Source organism: Sturnira hondurensis, unplaced genomic scaffold (genome assembly GCF_014824575.4).
Source record: "Sturnira hondurensis isolate 20B ecotype Veracruz unplaced genomic scaffold, ASM1482457v3 Scaffold0013537, whole genome shotgun sequence".
Classification (NCBI taxonomy): Eukaryota; Metazoa; Chordata; class Mammalia; order Chiroptera; family Phyllostomidae; genus Sturnira; species Sturnira hondurensis.
In genome coordinates this window covers 3,297,464-3,319,660 of record NW_028086168.1, presented here as the reverse complement: position 1 = coordinate 3,319,660, position 22,197 = coordinate 3,297,464, and the positions used below count along the sequence as shown (strand labels likewise).

General features: G+C 40.8%; 2 protein-coding genes across 2 annotated transcripts in view; both read left to right on the top strand.

Moving 5' to 3' along the window:
* CPB1 (carboxypeptidase B1) overlaps positions 1–5,285 on the top strand; it is a 48,381-nt gene extending 43,096 nt beyond the window's left edge. The window contains exons 10-11 of the mRNA XM_037061788.1: positions 3,262–3,346; positions 4,957–5,285. Coding sequence (XP_036917683.1) covers positions 3,262–3,346; positions 4,957–5,144 — 273 coding nt within the window. The 3' untranslated portion in view covers positions 5,145–5,285. The remainder of the gene's footprint in view (positions 1–3,261; positions 3,347–4,956) is intronic.
* Positions 5,286–11,853: 6,568 nt separating this feature from the next.
* CPA3 (carboxypeptidase A3) overlaps positions 11,854–22,197 on the top strand; it is a 35,438-nt gene continuing 25,094 nt past the window's right edge. Inside the window, exons 1-3 of the mRNA XM_037061857.1 lie at positions 11,854–11,928; positions 12,025–12,100; positions 14,920–15,044. Of these exons, the coding sequence (XP_036917752.1) occupies positions 11,861–11,928; positions 12,025–12,100; positions 14,920–15,044 (269 nt within the window). The 5' untranslated portion in view covers positions 11,854–11,860. The remainder of the gene's footprint in view (positions 11,929–12,024; positions 12,101–14,919; positions 15,045–22,197) is intronic.

The following is a 22,197-nucleotide window of genomic DNA, read 5'->3' as shown; positions in this document are numbered from 1 at the left end:
AGCAATTTTTCATATGAACAAGGAAAGAAAAGGGAGTGTAAAAAAGGAAGAAGCACACTCGAAGTCTTGGAGGTAGGGAAGGCAAGGTAAGGTCTACAGGGATGAGTTCAGGGAAATCTGGCTTGGAAGGAATAGGGGAGGCACGGTAAGCCTGCAAGAGAAGGGGGCACCAGCACACACTCTTATGCAAAGAACAGAGGCTCACCTTCATTAGAAGGTGAGAGTCACTGAAGATGTGATGAGGTGGCGCTTGTTAGATGAGTGATGAGGTAGATACCCAGATGAGAGAGCCCCTGAGGGCAAGGAGGGCTAAGGCTGAGACATATAAACTAAGTGTTCCTGCAACATGCACCAGTGACAGAAGCAAGGCAAAGGCAGTTTTAAGATAACATCAGTCTTAGATATTGCTTCAGCATCAAAGGCAGAGCAGCTGTTTCCAAGAGATGCTTATGAGGCTTACAAAACACTTGGTTATCACTTTGAGAAAAGGCAAACGGAACTCTTCTGTGTAATCTTAACAGTAGTATATGGCTAGATTGACAAATTGATTAAGTCAAATGGAGTAACAGATCACGAGTAGGTTTTCTTGGATAACTCAAACAGTATGTGACCCCGATAAATATGTCACGAGACTTGAAGGTCAACCAACATATAGGAGTTCCACAGATGACGACAATGATCTTCTTGTCTTAAATCCTCTCTAGTCTTTATAAATTCTCACATTTGGGATCAACCCTGGAGAATCGTGTATCTCTTTGTTTCCAGTTTTCTTGAGACATAACTGACATATTATAAATACTAGTAATACAATGATTTGATCCATGTATATATTGTGAAATGTTGACCGTCTTAGTCCACACATCCTTTACCTCACACAATTTTCATTTTGTTATTGTCGTTATGGGGAGACCGTGAAAGCTCTGCTCTCGTAGCAGCCTTCACCTGTGTAATGCGGCATTGTTAACTACGGCCACGGTGCTGCTGTACCCGAGATAACCGGAACTTACTGAACTCATATGTCTCCCAAATAAAAGGAGTAATTCAAGGCTGAAGGGGAAAAAACAAACAAATGAAAAGCCTGGAGAAGGTAACAACGGGAGGAATAAAAGTTTTTTAGGATCGAATGTTCTGCCTTACAGAAAAATAACAAACTAGAGATGGCTTTGGGTAATGGCAGGTCAAAGAAATTGTGGACCAGTAAAAACATGCTGTTTACCTGCCAAAAGAATTAGTACCTCACCGTGTTTCACATTGCTAAAAGATGGTTTTAATCTGAGTATTATACAATGTTTGCAGATTATTCCTATTCTATCTGGCAATAGGCCCTACTTAGGGGTGAGAAGACCTAATTCTAGTGCGTTGATCAGAGTAAGATGAACAGGAGCTACACACTTAGATCCCACGGTGAAGACTCCATGCAGTGAGAGGAAGCAGTTGATAGTTTGCCGGTGTGGAAAAAAAGGAAAGTGAAATCCTAAAATTTTCAAGTTACTAGCCACAATTCTGAGAATAATAGGTGAACAACAAAAAAACGGACTATGTCATTTCAATTGACCAAACCAAAAAATCATGATTAAAATTGTATCATTCTTTTTAAAGTTTCTAATTTACCACTTGGTTGACTCTCTGGGAGCAGGAACCCTTGCAGTCTTACAGACATGGCCTCATCGATTTTACCCAAGACTCTACTAAACTGGTTTGAATATTACAGAAAGAACTAAAAGAAGTTGCTCTATTGTAAATAGAATTATTCTGTTTTCATCACTAACCTCACAGTTTTCCAAGCATAGGTACAAGACATAATTATGATGCCAACGTATGAAATATAGCTAGTTTCATAGCCATGATGAATTGTGGCTTTTTCTCTTACAGTAAACGGATTTTCAAATCTGTATTCCCCAGACAGCCCATGCAGGCCTTGCTTTTCTTGTGATTCATTTAAATAGGCCGTGTGCGAGTGCATGTTAGAGCACTCAAGGTACAAGGAGGGGCTGGGTACCGAGCCCTCCCTCTCTTGAGGAGCTAAGTGCAGGGGCCAGTAGGCAACGGGTCCTTCGAGAAGGTGATGATGCCTTTTCTAAAAAAAAGAAGAATACTCAAAGGTTAATATTTTCTACTTATTCTAGAATTCGAATGTTCTGCATTTTGAAATAGAATAAATGTTCTCTAGTTTTTCAGTCTAAATCTCTTCCAAGCTGGAACTACCCCACATCCTTGCAACTGTCAATTCCTAAGCATTTATTTGCTGGACTGGGGATTGCATATTAGATTGCACTGGCTATTCCGTCCTTCACACGTGTAGTTTCTAACGCTCCTGCCCCAACTCCCATTACCCTGTCATGGCTTTATCGCGACTTCATAACCTGCCACATTTCCAGGAGATTCGTGTTTCTGTTTGGGGTCATTTTGTGATTTTTGTTCATTTGTCTGTAATAGGCACACAACCTCTGCACAATCATAAAACCCTCCTTTCTTCTCACTTTTCCCTCACAAGCTCCAGAGACAAGATAAATTTGCCAAACTAATCCTGAGATGTGACCTAACTTTTAATACACAGTGACATTTTGTTATGTCGACAAACGTGATATCTGGGACAGTTACAGATTGGTACAGCCTCATTTCCCTAGCCTGAACTAAGGTTTAAATAAGTTGTTTAACAAGCCTAAATAAGAATTCCAGGAGGAAAAGCACACAACTAAGTTCTATGTAAATAAAAAAAAAGAAAATGAAGCAAAAGATTGTCCTCTAAAGGACAATCTTTAGTCTTACTAAAACAGAACTTACTCCCAGAACTCATACTTCACTGTAACAATGATTTAAAATAAATAAACCAATTCTCAAATAATTGGGTAAGAAGAGTGCTAACCATCCTCAGAGTTGCAACAAATAGTTCCTGAACAATCACTAAGTGACAAGCCCTGAACTAGACCCTGGGGCCACTGAGAAAAAGTCCCTGAGAACTCAGAGGCCAGCAAGTGGTGTTGACACAATTAACACATTATGCGTGTGACAAAGAGAAGCTCAGAGTGACTGCTTAGGGCATTAGGGGAAGGCATCCTTTTGGGGCAATCACTGGGATCACATGTCTAAGTTCAAAGGGAAAATTGGAACAGGTGCTGGTAAGTATGAAACGTTAACCAGAACTGTGACTTACACCTCTTCAATGTCCTTAAAATAATGCGTGGCTGTTTGTTTGTCCGTTTGTTTTTTGTCAGGATGTGCTCTGATTTACTTACTCACCTCCCGCTGGTCTTTTTGCAGAACGCCCTGGCTAAAGCTACCGTGAAAGAACTGGCCTCACTGTATGGCACCAAGTACACATATGGCCCAGGAGCTACCTCAATCTGTGAGTCTGCAGAACTGTGTGGAGGCCCCATGCCTAAAAAAGCAACAAATGGTTCCCAGGGCCTTTTCTTTCTGATCATTTAAAGCACATGGCTTCTGCCGGACAGTGAATTTTCTATTAAATATGTCATCAGTTTTCTGTTCAGGAGACATTCGCTCCCTGTAAATACCTATTGAGCATCTGTGGTGTGCCAGCCCCTTACTAGGTCCTAGGGAAGAAAGGAAGGGTGGAGAGGAGGGAAGGAGAAAAGGAAGGAAGGGCCCAGCACAGTCTTCAAAGAACCCACAACAGGGAAGCAGGGAATGCAAGGATAGGTAAGCTTTGTGCTGGGGCCGAAGTGTGCAAAGGAAAGAACACACCAAGGACTAATCAAGCCAGCTCGTGGTGCCAGCAATGACTACCCAGGATTGTGACCCAGAAGCTTTGTCTAGAAGGACAATGGCCTGAGGAAAGTATAAGAGGGAGTGTTTCCCTGGCTCACCAGTCACCTGGGCTGTGCAAACAAGAGGACAAGAGACACACAGCAAGAGAAGTAGGTGGGGGCTAGACCCCAGAACCTTGGACTTCACTGGGAAGGCATATTCTGCAGGCTCTGTTTTCAATTTCTACTGATATTTTTCTTTGCCCCTGTGTGACTTCTTTCTGCCCCACATCGGAAAGGACTAAAAATACAAGGAAAAAGACTCAGTCCTGTCATCCAGGGGCCTCCCATGCAATTGGACAGGCTCAAAACCAAGGGCGCCTTTTTAAAGCTTTATGTAAAGCACAGTTTTCTGTATTTTTGTCCTTTTTAAAACTGCTCTGGATCCAATGGGGTATACTATTTTTAAGGGGTTCTAGCAGAAATAACCCATCTATTCATATACTGAGGACATCTTGTCTACTTTATACTGTGAGACCTGAGAGGGCGGAGGCCACGTCTGTCCTTTGTCCTGACTTCCCAGAGTTGAGGCAATGGCCTGCTGCACAGTGGGTCTGTATGTCATTGACTGAATGAAAGAGATGAAAAAATGAACAAACGAGTGATCGAGCGAATGAAGAACAAGTGAATGAACGAATACATACTCTGTGTGGCAGTGACGTCATACCTGTTAATGAATGAATGCTTCACCTATGCCAGGACAGATGCCAGACCCTGAGGAAACCAACGTGAAGGCACAGCCCTGCCCTCTAGCTGCCCCGTTTCATCACGCAGCACAGTTTCTGCAGGGTGTGGAGCCCTTTCCTCTCATCAGTCATCACCCAGCTTTTCTTGTTTTCCTAGGAGATATGCATTCTTTTCCCAGAAAGTGTACATGTTTTGTAAACAAATCACAGCCAATGTAGCATAGTTTACCATAGCCTACAGGCACACTGAGAAGATGGTGTATTACAATTACATACTTCCTAAGGTATTAAACACATCATTCCTACAAAAAAAGCTTAGAGGTAACAATGCACTAATTTTTTTAAGTAGCCCCTGTGTCTTTTATGATTCCGTGTACTAGACAACTAGCCTAGTTCTTTTATGTTGCACAGTGAAACATCTGCAATTATAAAAGGGAGTTGACATCTTTAAAAATTTCCTTTCTAGATGTAAAGATTTTTTTTCTGCTGTTTACACATTTTAGATCCTGCTGCTGGAGGCTCTGACGACTGGGCTTATGACCAAGGAATCAAATATTCCTTCACCTTTGAACTCCGGGACAAAGGCAGATACGGCTTTACCCTTCCTGAATCCCAGATCCAGCCAACCTGCGAGGAGATGATGCTGGCCCTCAAGCACGTTACTGGCTACGTCCTGGAGCATCTATACTAGTCAAGCGTGCAGACAGCCTTATTTCAAAGTGCTCTTTCTTTTTTGTCCTGAATTATAATTTCTGTTTGCCTAAATACTTTCAGATCCCAATCCTTCTTTTAAGTTTCTGGGTTTATTAAATTACTTGGATCTTTGAATGTTTGCCATGAAAAGAGTGAATCGTCGTAATTGGGAAACCTGACAGATTACCTCCTTCTCTGGGGGGAGAGTGATGTGAACAAATGACTGAGCAAGCTGTGCACAGGTAGTGACCTGGGTCAGCACACATAGGAGTTCAAGTCCTCAGGGTATCAGCCAACACGGGCAGAGCACAGAGCTGCACAGGTTCTGATGGGGGCTTGCAAGGAAGAATAAATGTAAGGGGAAATTAAGGACTGTAAACCCTAGTATAGGTGAGAGGACCCCATCTTGGTTCAGCTTTCCTCTCACTCAGCTCACTCAAGTTATTTTCTGCCCTGTCTACTACATGCCAAGCACTTTGTGAAGCAACTGAGAACAGAGCAATGAATGAAAAAGAAAGATAACATTTCTGCCCTCAGTGGTTGTATAGGCCATTTGGAAAGACAGACCTGAAACAAATGTTTACCTTATTATTTAGTAATTCATTAATTTACATGAAACAAGTAAGTGTTGGAGTAAATAAATAAATAAACAAATAACATTAAAAGATCTACTTACCTGATGTCAGGTGAAGGCTCTCTCAGGAAGTGCTGAATCCTGAAAAATAGGTCACAATTAGCTGACAAAACGAGCACCCCTTTCAGGCCCTGTGACTACTCAGAACCTGAGAGAGAAGCCAATGAGGGTGAAGCTTAGAGATCGGACCACAGAAGGGTATGTGTTTGGGCTGAGGAAGGAGCTGGGGACCCTGTCAGGCAGGTCATCTTAAGGACTTGGAACATTGTTCTAGGGACAATGGAAAGCAATTAAATACATTAAGTTGTAGATGACAGGATCCGTTTTTAAAATACCCACCAGGCTAAGGTGTGGGAGGCAGACTGGAGGTTAAACAGGAGATGTCTGGAAACCTGGCTGCACCAAAAATCATTCCATGACTTGAAGTTTTCCAGAATTGGAACTGAACATGCTAACATTGGAGTGTATTGTGCAAAGGTCAAATTTTTTAAATAACATGTATTTAGGATGTATAATTTGAGGATGTCCCTTACTTCAAATTCATAATCAAAATATTAGCTTATTGTTTCTATGCAGATTCAAGTAAAATCAAGTTCCACATCTAGCAAAGTATGTTAAAGTGTCTGTGAGAGTGCTCTACTCAAAATAAGAATTCTACTTTGTGCTCAGCATCAAAAGAGTACACAATAGCCCTGGCCGGTGTGGCTCAGTTGGCTGGAGCATCATCCTATAAACCACAAGGTCGGATGTTCTATTCCCGCTCAGGACACATACCTAGGTTGTGGGTTTGATCCCGGGTCAGGGCACGTGCTAGAGGAAATAATTGATGCTTCCCTCTTTCATCAGTGTTTCTCTCCCTCTCTCTCTTTCCCTCTTTCTAAAACAATAAGCATGTCCTCAAGTGAGAATTTTTTTAAAAAAAGAAAAGAAAAAACCATAGGGGAAAAAAGAGCAAGCAATAGAGTATACAAATATTTTGACTTATAATGTTGTACACCTGAAATTTATATAATGTTATTAACCAACATTACTTCAATAAAAAAGTAATTAAAGTGATAGTATGTGACACAAAACCAAACCAAAAAGAATCATTTGAAGTACCAATAGTTTAGAAGTTGTCAAGCTGAAGAATGATTAATGCATTAATTGTCCACTAGATGGTAGCAGTGAAGCTGCTACACTTTGTCAAGCAAACAACGTAATTTAGTAATATATTATTTAAATAGGAAGATAAAAAGAGACATCTTAAGGGCAAAAGAAATCCCCATAAATTCTTAAGCACTATTGATAGTAATTTAAAAAAACAGATGTAATTTAGCTAAACTATCTTTCCCCCATTCCAATTTAAGTTATATCCATGCTGTGAATTGGAAGGGTAACTCAACTGTAGCTACCTGGGTGAAGTTTTCTTACTGGAGGCGCATCTTTCAGTTCATAGACAGTTCCACAGCGCACGCCCTTACCTGCCTCTCGCAGATAACACCGACCCCTAAATAAGGGATGCTGTGACCCAGAGTTCAGAAGTTATGTGAGTAAAACATGAAGAACTTTCCAAAGTCCTTAAATTGAATGCTTTGAAATAGAAAATAGGAATATGAATGGGATTTTTCTAAAATTACAAGGAATTTTTAAGAAGAAAAATAAGAATTGGGTGAGCAAATACACAAATACTCTCATTTACAACCCGATGTATCCGAGATCTCCTGCACTGGGACATTTTTGCTGTATCTGTTGCAAACTGGCTGACGGTGTCAGCTAACTGGCTAAGAGTGTCACTTGCCTGAGCTAAAGTTTAAAAAAAACAAAACAGAAAAGTCCACTTTATCCTTCCCAATGCAATGGTGCCACATGCCCTCCTGCCCAGCTGACCAGAGACTGCCAAGGGCACCAGCCCAAACTTGCCCCCTCAGGGATCTCAGGCTGTTAGGGCATCTCTTCTCCTCCCTTCCGTAACGTACTCCCAGCCCTAGAGCTCAGGACAGACTCTGAAGACTCTGAGCCCTGCCTTCAGCTCCATATTCTCCTCTCCCTCAAAGCAGCAATCAACCAACAACACAGGAACGGCCCGCTGAATCTCTCTTTTCTCCAATGGTTTAGCTATAAAATAACAAGACTGGTTTTCCAGACTGGATTATAGAAGTTCTACACACCTAAGACCACATTCCATAGGTTTATCTGCTTTTTTCAACTCACTATATGAACGGGTTGGGGGAGAATTTCAGGCCTAGACGGAAGAGAAGGAGTAATCATGGTAGTTAATGAGGTCATTTGGGCCTTGATGATCCCTTGGGTCAAGACCCCTGATGGAGTGTTGATGATCCTCTTGGGTCATTTCATGGGAGCAGGCAGTCACTGTCCCCTGGCCAGGTCTGACACTGCCTGAGTCACACACCCAGGCCTTTGTCCAGAGACGCTACCTTGGCTACAATGACTGAGGACAAGACTCTCTGCAGCAAGGCAGCTTCGCTTCAATGTTATGAATCCAACACCCACAATTAAAGGGAACAAATTTTTCTTTCACCGTATCCATTATGAAACACCTAAAGGTATCTCTGGGGTGGATTGGATTGGATTTAAAGTCAGAGAAGTATTTGAAAGATTTTAATAAATTACAAGAGAATCCGGACTTCCATTTTCTAGGACATTTTTCTTATAAGAATATGGCCTGAAAAATATGCAGAAATGCATAGTTTAAAATAAAGTGATGCTTTAAATCATGGTTAGACATATATTACTAAAAAATCCTAGGAGTACAAAGATCCAGGAAGATGGAAAATGAATGGCACGTGAGGCTTCAACTTTAAATCTTTTAAAAGTGATTAATTGAACCTATCAAACATGTTGTCTTACACAGTCGATCCTGAAGTGATACAGTGCCCCAAAACTCGCCCAGTCCATACACATGCCAAGATCTTTTATGAATCTTGCTACAGTCGTATAAAGCTGTACTGAACGGTGCTTGTCAAAAATCTCTGACCTGTTCTGAAAAAAAGCATCAGTATTCTCTTGTACTCCATCTACTGTACAGTTCTTCAGAGGCTAAACAGATTGGGGAAAAGTGAGAGGTCTTAAAAGCATCACATATTTATGTCTTACTCCCAAAACAGGGAAGTGTCAATACACAACAGACATTAACGAGCCAAAGATTTATTTACTTTGAGTCTTAACCTGGGAGATATCAGGATCCTTAAAATATTTACCTAGATCCCAAAGTAAAATAGGAGTATCCTTCCTACTTGACCTAAAAAAAGATACAGAAGTCTTTTCCACACAGTTTTAAAACTAGTCACACACACACACACACACACACACACACACACAGGATTCAAGAAATATATCAGAATGTTAGAATTCATAGATTTTTCTGTTGTCTTCTTCTAACTTTCCTATATTTTGCTAAATTATTTTCAATAGGCATTTATTACTTTTAGAATCAGAAAATAGATTTTCACACAGCAAAGTTATTACATAAAAAAATTCTTAAGGTAGCCCACAGTGATACAAATAGAGAGAGAGGTGTTGGTCGCCCCGGAAGGTCACAGCACACACTTTAGTCTGCCACGCCATCCATGCTGACACTCGTCAGCTGTGCGACCCGCCAGTGGCCAGTGTGAGTTGGTTTACAGAATCTGACAATTTCGTCAACTACCTAGAGGTCACCGCATGCTTTTTGGCACCTGCCATCCACCAAGTCCCTTACATGTGCTCCCTCACGTCATCCTCACAGCCAATTTTTAGAGGTGCATTTGCATCCCCGTTTTACAGATGAGAAAACCAAGGCCCAGAATGACTAGGTAGCTTGCTCAAGGTAAACTAGCCAGTGTTTGGGAGCTACGCTGAGGTTATATCTGTCTAAGTCCAAAGTCAAGCTCTTTCTTTTTCTCTGCACCCCTGCGAAACATATGCTTAGAAACAATAGAATAAGCATTTGGTCTGGGAGTTTCTAGCTCTGATGAGCTTATCCAATGTCAAGAATATGAAACCATTTGTAAAACCCTCTTCTTCCTTACCTGCAGGGCTGGGGCTAGGGGACCTTTGAAGGAATAAAGGAAAGTCATACAGTATATCACACACCTATCAGATGGAGAGAAATAAACTATTGCTGCTACTTATAACCTATAATCTCCCCCAAAATATTATTTTGATAATGAAAACAGGCAACCATGACGCTAAGAAGTTTCATATACAACCACCTATACATCTGTCAATGTAGGGGGGGATTTTTAAAGGGCAATTCTAGTAACTTCTCTGATTAGATCAATTCACTCACTCTATTAGATTACCCATGATTCTGGGTAAAGGTGTGTTGTCTCCCAAATAACCCATAATTAACTGAGCTGTATTCAAAACTAAAGGCCCTCCCCCAAGAAACAATTTAAAATGGCCTATAAATGACATTCATTAATTCAATTTTCATAAAAGCATTTATAGGGCACCTGCCCCACCCAGATCCTGAAGATAGCAGCCAACCTACAACATCTGAGGGACCCTGTTATCTTGCCCTCCCGAGTCCTCACTGCTTTAGGCACAGGCACTGCCTCTGAGGACAGGGAGGGAGAATGAGAAAGGAGTGGGGAAGTGGGTGCTTTAGCTCTTTCCATAATGCTTACTTCTTTACAAAGAGAGGTACAGAACAAATATAGCAAAAGTATTACCACCATAAAGTCTAGATGGTGAACGCATCAATGTTTTCTAGATTACTTATAATATTTCAATAAATTTAAAATATTCTGTCCTGGCTGCTGTGGCTCAGTGGATTGAGTGCTGGACTGCAAACCAAAGGGTCACTGGTTCGATTTCTGCCAAGGCACCTGCCTGGGTTGAGGGCCAGGTCCCCAACTGGGGGTGTGCAAGAAGCAACTGATTGACTTATTTCTCACAAATCACTATTTCTCTGCCTGTCTTTCTCCATCCTTTCCATTCTCCCTAAAAATAAATAAATAAAATCTTTTAAAACTATTCTGCAATTTAAATGCTTTTAATTCAATGATTTACTAGGTAGCTTCAAAAAACATGTTATTGCCCTGGCTGGTATAGCTCAGTGGATTGAGCGCAGGCTGCAAACCAAAGGGTTACCAGTTTGATTCCCAGTCAGGGCACATGCCTGGGTTGCGGGCCAGGTCCCCAGTGGGGGCCATGTGAGAGGCAACCACACATTGATGTTTCTCTCTCTCTTTCTCCCTCCCTTCCCCTCTCTCTAAAAATAAATACATAAAATCTTAAAAAAAAAAAAAACATTGTTATTAAGGACCACCCAGCAAGGTTCAGTGGCCAGATACTCAAATGCATCTCAAATTGCAGGCTCCAGATGCAAATTTAAACTGATTCCTTCCATCATTCAATTCAAACATATGGTAGAGTAGTATTTTAGAACAAAGAACTAGGTTCAATGCCAGCTCTGTGATCATACTAGCTCTGTTACCTTAGGCAAGTTATTTGTTTAAAAAGAAATCTGCCTGAAAGACAAATACCATATGATCTCACTTTTAACAGGAACCTAAACAATAAAACAAACAAACAAGCAAAATATAACCAAAGACACTGAAATACAGAACAGGCAGACAGGGACCAGAGTTGGGGGAGGGAATTTCAGGGGGAAAGGGGAAGAGTTTACAGGAACTAGTATAAACGACACATGGGCAAAAACTAGGGGGGGGGGGGGTGGGAACTGGAGNAAGAGTTTACAGGAACAAGTATAAACGACACATGGACAAAAACTAGGGGGGTGGGTGGGAACTGGAGGGACGTGGGGAGGGCTGGGTGGGTGGGCTGGGATGGGAGTAAAAGGCATAAAACTATACTTGAACAACAATTAAAATAAATTTTCTTTTAAAAAAGGAACCTGCCTCCCATCCCACCTGTAAAACGGGAATTCCCTATTATAAAATATAAATGAGTAATATGCCCTTTAGTGTTAATGTTGCTCCCCCACCTCTCTCCCCTCAACTAGAAAACATGGTGGGGTGCATGGTAGAGGGACATTTCATCCACCAGCACCCTAAGAGGAAGTCAGCTGCTCCTCCAGATAAGAGCTGAGGCATAAAACTGGCAGAGGATCTGGGGACAGGCAAGCAAGAACTATGCAGTTTGTCCTGCTGGTGTGTCTGATCGCTACCACCCTGGCGGTTGCTCCTGTCCGCTTTGACGGGTAAATCTCACCACCCTATGTGGCCGTCTCTGTGTGGGAAGAGGATCAGGGAATACTCTTTACAGTTCATATTTTTCATCTCTTGCATTCATAAAGGGAGAAGGTGTTCCGCATAAAGCCCCAGGATGAAAACCAAGCGAACATCATCAAGGACTTGGCCAAAACCAACAAGGTAAAGCATTTAGGGAGATATTTTATCTTTTCTTTCTATTCTCTAAAAGCTGCTTCTTTTTTGTTTTATGTGTAATGTCCAATGACAAAGATAAAGGGAAGTGGCAGGAGCTGCTTGGATAGTTCAGCCCATCGTCAATGCTTCTTGGTTTTGTTTTTCTCCAAATTACCACTCCCACTTTTCCTCCCAAAAGGGTGGTAAACAAGTACTTTTTGTAGCTGAAATTGTGAACTAAGGGGATGTTCCTGACCTTTGCTGGGGCCTCCTTTTCTTCCTTGCCCACTCCATACCAGTTATGGGAGTGTTCACTCCCACCCTGGTCTTTACCCATGGCATCATTTCTTTTTAAAGTATTAACTGATAACATTAAGGACCAAGATGTGACCCTTTCCTTTCCAAGAGCAGATCCATTTTGAAAGGAAATTCTTCAAGTTTGATAAGTCTTTTTAATACGCCAGGCTGACAATCACTTTATCGTTTTTTCAGCTGCTCCCATACAAAGGTGCATGTGCCGGCCACCTTGCAGACATCATTTCAAATTCTCCAACAGATATTCAGTGTCAGCGTCATGACTTAGCCCAGGGGCGTCAAACTCATTTGCACAGGGGCCACAGCAGCCTTGCAGTTGCCTTCAAAGGGCCAAGTGTAAGTTCAACTCCGTAACAGTTAAGGAGTAGTCACATTTATACAGTCCTAATATTATTTCAGCCCTTTGAAGGCAACCATGAGGCTGATGTGGCCCCTGTGCAAATGAGTTTGACACCCCTGACTTAACCCATTTAAAACAGAACTGAACTTCAAAGATAGTAAATTCAATAATCAAGATGATGCATCAGATTTAAACCCAGAACCAAACGTGGGATTTATTCTAGTCCAATGCAACCTTATCTCCACTTCAAATCAATCAAAGTTCCACCTATTCTAATTCTAATTCTAAAATCCATACTTTTCACTGCATTTCAAGGCTATTGCCAAGTTCACATTGGCTCTACCTCTTACTGGGACAATTTTAGTAACAATTCAACTAGCATTCAGGGTCCTGGTCCACAAAGTCATTCCACACCCCAACTGATTGCCCTCTCTAAAACTTGATGTTGCATTCCTCCATGTGAAACTTTTTCATGAGAGGCAGACAATTATAGACAGAGCATGGTCTTCACAGATTCCAACCCAGCTGTGTGGCCTTAGGCAAGTTACTTAACCTCTCTGGGTCTCAGTTTCCTTCTCCATCAAATGGGGTAATAATCATACTTATTTCCTAAGGTCGTTTTAAAGACTAAACAAGCTACTATTTGGGGAACAGTGAGTAGCAGGCCTGGTCACAGTAGAAGAAGCACTTTCTATTGGTGCTGGTGTATCAAGGTCTTAAGATCTGCCAGACTGCCAGCCTCTGTGGTATCCTCCTCCCCACCTGTCTTCCTCTAAAACCCCATGAACACCATCAACTCACCCAGTGTGGCCCCACACAGCTTTGCTCAGGAGGAGTGTTTACTCTTTGACTTGGCTAACTCTTCTTCTTCAAGACTCAACTCAGGCAGTGTCTCCTGCAGGAAGTCTTCTCTGGCCACCAACTCTCACGGCCCAGCTGGGACTGGTTCTCGTGCTCCTGGAGCACCTGTGCTTCTCCCCGGTGTTGGTCAGCGTGTGATGCCTCTCCTGCAAAACATCTTGTTTCTCCCAAGTCTTTTATTAGTCTCCATAGTGGTGACCCCCAGCTCTGTGCCTGTTGCTTAAAAAGTGCTCGTGAAAGGTCACTGAGCCCTAGGCCTTGTGACACGCTACCCTGTTCAGACAGAGAAACTGCCATTACAGTTAAGTGGCCCTGCCTAACTGACCTTTACATCACCTTTACATTCTCGTATGTCCAGCTCATCTGTAGCTTTTTGATCAAAACAAACCAATAAGTATTAATTCATAGCAGTCTCATAATGATGAACTGAGAGGTACAGTGGGATTCAAATTTGAAAGAGCCAGGCAAACTTAGATGTGCCCACAGGCCCAGCGTAATGAGTAGAAATTGGACATTTCCTTCACGTCTCCCAGGTTGGAGAGTTGTACTTCATTAGTGTTCATAATTGAATATGATTTTGAAGAAGAACACAAACTGGAATCTCCTCAAAGTTATCTTAATCTGAATGCGATCCTATGGGGCCCATTCACCAAATTTCTGAAATCCTTAGCCAGAGGAAGAGAAAGGGAAGGAAATCAGCAGCTGTTAAAAACCTGCATATGTCAGACCTCAAACCATTTCACAATCTTCACAATATCCAAGTGGAGTCCTACTAGCCTTGTTTTTTAGGGAAGCAAAGTGAAACTCAAAGAGTTTTAGTAATTTGCCCAACGGCATACTACTAGAGAAATTACAATACTGAAGATTGTGCCTTCTTTTGGAACTTCCAGGAATTCCAGAGTTTACAGAGACATCTGGTTTTGAGGTTCGAACTGAGAAGGGTAGTGGAGAACCATATGTTTAATCTATATTCCCAATTAGATACAGATGCTGTGGCTAAATCAATTATGGAACACCCCAATCAAGCCCCAAATGGTGGAACCAAACAAATTAACCAAAAGCTGCTCATTCTTTTTGTATTTATAGGTACCATGTCCTGTAAAACTGACTGGCACAAATGGTTTTTTCCTCACTCTGTTATATTCAACAGATATTAAGTATGTGGTATTTGCAAAAATTTCATACGTTTGTTAAGAAAAGGGTCCACACCTTAGTCATATTGAATCCAAATTCCTTTCATGATGCATGACATACAGTCATTTCTGAATAAATATGTTTTGGGTGAGCTAACAAACAACTGTTTCTGCAGCTCGACTTCTGGTACCCAGATGCCAGCCACCATGTGGCTGCTAACATGACAGTGGATTTCCGAGTCAGTGAAAAGGAATCCCAGTCCATCCAGTTTGCCTTGGACCGAAACAAAATGCACTATGAGTAAGTCCTATTATTCAATATTCAAATGTGTTGGATATGCAAAGTTCAGGGCAGCTTGAAAGAGAAGTACTATTTTTTTAATTGGGAAAAAAAAACTTGTATCTATGACATAAAATTTACAGTTACTTCCAAACAGACTATTGAGGCCTGACTCTAGAGGCCATTAAATCACACCTGGCCCCACAACTTCCACCTTCTGTTTGCTCTGATCTGCAAGAATGGCAATGAGTCTACACCTGCCATCTCCAAACCAGCCCCTAGTGAGGACCGAGTGCATGTGAGCAGACACGGATGCCTTAGGCACACTCACCACCTCAACAGGCAGTCACCCAGAGCCCAGACACTACTGGTGACCACCAGCACCACATTTTTGTATGTGAATTCTTCTGATACATAAAAGGAGAACCAAATAATAGCATTCATCTCATTTGTCAGAGGTGAGGGAATATAGAATATATAGTAAATAAATAATTTTTATGAAAAACTTCTTCCTCAGAGAAAGCAAAAGCAATGCAATGGAATAGGACAAATCCAAGAGGAGAGAATTTTTGAATGGCCAAAGATGCCAAAATGAGTCATTTGGATCCCAGAAGAAAATGAGGGGAAATTACAGTATATTGATCACCAGCCATGAGTCGTATACTGTCCGGGGGTTAGTGAACAAGAAGGAATGAATATTACAAATGAACGCAATATAGAAAACAAAACGTGTTTTTATACTTTCAAACATTTAGCGATTAAGAGTGGTCCCATTCTAACTTCCCCAGCCCTTGGCATCTCAGGAATCCCCTTTATTGAGATCCTCACCACTCAAAACACTGCTAAGCACTAGTTCTTTCTTCTTGACTTGCTATTTCATGCCCCTGCCACCTTACTTAGGGCTGTCACACAAAAGGCTTCTTCCAGCTGAGACAAAGATCCTATAATCTGTTGCAGAGTGGATTTCCTGCTGCTCATCTTGACTTGGTTACACGTGTAATATTCCTTCAACATCCTCAATAAATATAAACCCTACTGAAATTTTAAAAAAAAACATATGTAAAACAAGTTAAAAAACTCTTGTTTGTGGCTTAATAGCTTAAAAAGTAGTAGGTAAATGACTTTAAAAAGTTGTTTATCTCTGTTTCTGCTGTTGTTTCAAGAGGGAGGTGAAACCCATGAAGTGAATAAGTGAGGAAAATGTATTCAAAATTAATTTATAGCAGCATTTAACTCCTTTTAAATAATATGTCAACATGCATTTTTCTATTTTTAATAAATGGCAGCACTGAGTTGGAAGAGACACTTTCTAAAATACACCCCCAAGATTACAGGAATTAGTAGTGCACGACGCTAAGGTTCAGATGACGTCTGGACTCTCCCATCTAAAAAACACCACCTCTCCACCCTATGTCTGCCCCCTAGTGACTGAGTCTCTTGATGCACTCCACAGCCAGCCTTCTCGAATGTGTGCCTCAGGTACTGCACTCTTCAGTTGGCTTCATTAATACAGACCTGAGTCAGATTCCTACGATCATCTAATTCTTACACAGTATCAAGCCTGAACTAAAATACATTTTAGCTAGCCAATCTTGTGTAATTTGGTTTGACCGGCAGGGTAAAAATGAAGTATTATGTTTTCCTTCATATCTCGGTAATGTAGACAAAAAGCTAGTTGCTTGGCATGAGTGTGGGTAGTGGAATAAATCACTGTAACGGAAGACACCTGGGCAGGTGGCGGACACGCCTCCATTTTACCCAATCGCTCACATCCTTTCTTTCTCTTCTACGGTCCTCTATTGGTCTCTCCCAGCCCGACTTCAAACAGAAGTCTAATGATCTAAATTCAGATGCTCATAAGTAGCGCATTTTTCAATTTGTCTTATGCCATCGTCCTTACTTGCTATGCACATCAAGAACCAAAGTGTTAAACTACCTATAAAAATTAGTTTTATCTAATTAGGACATGATTTCTAGAAATTGGTCCAAATTAGCCACAGTTGTAGGAAAGCCACCTAATTAGATAGTTACCTTACTCAGAAATATAAATATGTAAAGTGATCTCTGCAGATGAGAACTACTTAAAATCTTGTCTCCAAGTACTAATTATATAGATAATTTTATTTGCATATTAATTATATGTGTTACTTGGTGTCAGTCAGTAACAGAAGAGGATTCTAAGAACAGAAACATCTGGTTGGACCCAGGCACCAGTCTGAATAAAACCACATTACGAGGCTGGTTTGACACAATGATTTACTTCGACAGCCTTCATTAGACAGTGCATATAAACCACTATTTAGTGTAAAGCATCTGTGTGTGATTTTTTAATTTTCAGAAAATTAAATTACTAAGATTTGATTTTAAAGCAGCATGTTTGCTCCATTTTTATTTACACTTTTACAAAATCATGTAAGGCCAAACCAAAAATAACCCAAATAATATGTATATACTAACAAAAAATGTATACAAGAAAGTACATCTATTCAACTGAGCCTAAAGGTGTAGATACCATATTTAGATTAAGCAGGTAAAAACTCTAGCATTTTTACTATTTTTTTGTATTTTAGATATTTGTATTTTAGAGACATTTTCGGTTATCCTTTCTTTCATCTAAAGTTAAAATTATAAGATAAAGAGTTGTTCACTATTAATATAATAGTAAAATTCAAATAATACAATTAAGTAAAATCTTATTCAGATGCACATAAGACTATGTGGGAAATGCAAAGGATATTTACACCAAACTGACATAGCAATCATCACCACTTCACATTAATGTCTAAGTATCTGATGATGTTTAGTCAGACACATGTTCATGTTCCAAGTATGTACAGAGTCCTATAAAATAAGTATTTTACTTTATGGTGTTTCACAGGGGTTTTATGAAGATTGACTGGGACTACAGAATCACTCTTTGCCTGGGTCCTTTACTTCTATTAAATCAAGTGGAGGAAAGACCACTTACATGTGCTTACACAATCATGCGTGCACGCTCACACACACTGTACAACAGAGGATAACTAGAGGCTATCGGCAGATGCTCCCTGTCCCTCCCAGTGAATAAATTAATGCCATATAGCTTATTGTCCAACACTGGATATGCCTCAAATGTGGGGAAATCCACGTCAGAAAGTGACGCAGTTTGATACATGGCAACCCAGTTAGGAAGCTACTTGGGATGAGTGGGATCTCATGGAAACCTGAAGTCATGCTTTTAAGTAGACCTTGTCCTACTGAAATGTGGGCATAAGCCCAGGTGGGGCTTATAAGGCACATAACAATGACTCTGCCTCCCTGAAACATGTTTCCCCCCTGTTGGTATACACACAGGCACACACGGACTGTTTTTAGTGATGCAAACATACCTATGCTAAAGTTTAATTTATAAATTAAGCATCATAAGACACTAACAATAACTAATAATAAAATAGAACAATTATAACCATACACTATAATAAAAGTTATGTGAATGTGGTCTCTCCTTCTCAAAATATCTTATTGTTCTGTACTCACCCTTCTTCCTGTGATGATGTGAGATGATACAATGTCTGTATGAGATGCAGTGAGGAGCACTCAGAAAGGCATCCAATTTAAAATTTATGAATTGTTTATTTCTGGAATTTTCCACTTAATATTTTTGGACCATAGTTGACCACAGGTAACTGAAACCTTGGGGAGGGAAAGTGTGAATAATGGGAGATTACTGTAATATTGAGACAGGTTTCCAAGAGAGCTGGTCAAGTGGACAAATGTTACTCAGTAGGGCTAAGAACCTGCGTTTCTCTGCAGGTCTGGTGGCCTTGTCTAGGGTTGTCACTCCTTGTAACCAAGGCACCATTGTGTGATGTTTCACAGCTAGAGGTCGGCCCTCTCTCACTTCAAACCCCAACTTCTGTATTTTACCAATTGTGAGAACTTAGTAAATCTATATAACCTGTATAAAGGTGGGGGTTATAATGGTAGCAAATTAACAGTGCTGAAGTCCAGATTAAAAGGTAAAATGTAAATGCCATGCTGAACCGAGTTCCTGGCACATAAGAAAGACTGGATAAACATTAGCCATTCACATCATTAAACCCTCAATGATAATCATTTATCTTTTCACCTACATTTAGAAATATTTTAATAAATTAAATAATTATTGGAGTGCTAAAGTAATATTTAAGAGCAAGTAATTTGTTTCATCTAAGCCTGGCTGCTGGTTATTGGAAGAGCTCATGAAAATAACATCTGGCCCCGGTTCTTAATTTTCAGCCTTAGGCTCAATTTTTAGTCCTTATCAGCAACAATCTGGCATTGTTCTGATGTCCACATGCAGCTGCCTTTGTGGAAAGGTCGTATTTCAGCTCACCCAATTTTCTTTTGCTGTTGTTATCACAAGAGCTAAATTGATATGTGTTAGTCTAAAAATATTATTAGGTATAAGCTTCCTGTGATTAATACTGTCTTATGTTACAAACCAACCTTTGGGACCATAAAATTTTTCTTTGGCCTATTTCCTCTACTTCTATTAATGCAGGTAGAGAAAAATCCACATGCCCTATTTAGGATATAAAATAATTAATTATGTATGCAGGTACCACCCAAAATATAATTTCCAATCTTCTCAGGCCTTTGTGTGAGTTTTAGTGCAAGATGTCCTGGCTGATTCCAAAATTTTCATAATTTTTTCTCAGAAATCCCAGATTTATCGTAAGTCAAAAGCCAAGCAAACAGTGAGTTACACATAATGTGCATAATAATGTGCTTGTCAGTGCTGTTAATGGGAATCAATATTCATGAGCAGTACTTGGTCTCATGTGCTAAATAAACCCTAATTAGGAGTATACCTCATTTAAGTTATGCCTCCAAACTCAGATCAGTCAGTCAATCAGCAAGAAGAAAATGACAAGTAGAGTGGGTGCTTCAGTGTCACAGTTCATTATTGTGAGAAACTGAAGAAATCGGAGTCAAATGAATACAAACCTTCCAAGCCTGGTTTAAAGACATCTTAAAACTGTGAGGTGGTTGTCAGTTTCATGACTCATTTTCACTATCATACTGAAGTTCACTGGGTGCTTAGGGAATGCCAGGTACCTCTCACATTTCACTTAATTTCATCCTTACCACAATCCCGGCTGGTATATTTGGTACTATCGTTAAAGTGAGTGAACTGAGAGTTAGAGAAATAGTTAACCTTCCCAAGATCACATTCAGTATTAAGATGATAATGGGTTTGGAACCCAAGATCATCTGGTTCACAGAGCCTCTTCCCACTGGATTCCTGCTTCCTTACTTGATGGGATTTATGGAAGTAAAAGAGTGCATAATACTGTCCTAAATGACTAGAATAAATGTTTAAAGCTAGAAAGCATCTTTCTACATAGAACTCTTGGCTAGCAGAAAAAAAAATCATGTATTTTATCAACAAAATAGAATAATGCCTTTTTTATATGAAGTCTAGATAATTCAAATAAAGAAATTGCTCAGATAAGTACAACTTCAGAAAATCCTTTATTTTAAATATTTCACAGAGATATTTTCATTATAAGCCACAATGCCCTATAAAATAAAGTATATTAAGTATAGTTTATTTTTGGTTACAAAGTTATTATTATAAAAAGCAAATTTTCATATGGTGCTGTAAGGGAATGACCTTTTCCAGGACTAAATTCCCAAAATATGTTGGGTAATTTGGATTTACATCAGACCCTTGTGTTTCCTAGTTCCTCTGTCTATGCAATTTTACTTTGCTTTTTTTGCTGCCAGCTATCACCTACAATGGTATGCTTGCTTCCTACAAATTATTTTCCCTGTGTCCAGTGCATTACTCCTAGGTTGCACAAGATTTTATAATTAGACTTCCACCAAGATGGAGGCATAGGTGGAAACACTGGGCCTTCTCCCACAACCAAGTTTGAATACAACAAAGGTTTGGAGAAACGAAGACACAACCAAAAGACAGAAAATTGAATTATACGGAAGTCCGACTACATCTAACCGTTCAACAGGGACGGACGGTAAGAGGGGCGGAGCCAGCAGCGAGCAGGGTCCGGCAGGACAGGGCCCCGGACCCAGGCTCACAGGCAGACGGGAACCAGTTAGGGTGCCGGGCAGACCTCGGGCGCATATTCGCGTGCAGTGAGACAGACCACGCAGGCCCCAGGGGGCGAGGGCTGACGGCGGTGGCACAGTCGCGTGCAGTGGGACGAAACGCGTGGGCCCGGTGATGGCAGCAACTGCGGCACCGGTGAGGGCCGTGGCAGCAGGCGGCGGACAGGACGCCAGAGTCCCTCTTTGACCCCGCCCCCACATATAGCGTCACAACCCAGCGATTTAGTTGCCCTGTTCTAGTGAACACTTTAGGGCTCTGATCCTGCTATGGAACAGGCATGAACAACCCGAAAGATGGCACAAGAAGAACTCAAAGTCCAAGAGCCAATAACTCTAAACGACCAAGAAATTGCCAGCCTCTCAGAAGCCCAATTTAAAACACTATTTATCAGAATGCTCACAGAATTGGTAGATTATAGTCACAAATTAGAGGAACTTAGTCACAAATTAGAGGAACATATGAAGGCTAAACTAATTGAAATGAAGGGAGATGCACAGGAAACCAATAGTGATGGAAAGGAAACTGGGACACAAATCAATGGAATGGACCAGAAGGAAGAACAAAACATCCCACCAGAAAGGAATAAAGAAATGAGAATTCAAAAAAATGAGGAGAGGCTTAGGAACCTCCAGGACATCTTTAAACGTTCCAACATCCGGATTATAGGGGTACCAGAAGGGGGAAAGAAACAGCCACGAGTGGAAAACGTATTTGAACAAATAATAAAGGAGAACTTCCCCAGTCTGGCAAAGGAAATAGACTTCCAGGAAATCCAGGAAGCTCAGAGAGTCCCAAAGAAGTTGGACCCAAGAAGGAACACACCAAGGCACATCATAATTACATTAGCCAAGACTAAAATGAAGGAGAGAATCCTAGAAGCAGCAAGGGATAAGGGGACAGTCACCTACAAAGGAGTACCCATCAGACTGTCAGCGGATTTCTCAAAAGAGACCTTACAGGCAAGAAGGGGCTGGAAAGAAGTATTCCAAGTCATGAAATCCAAAGACCTACAGCCAAGATTGCTTTATCCAGCAAAACTTTCATTTAGAATGGAAGGACAGATAAAGTGCTTCTCAG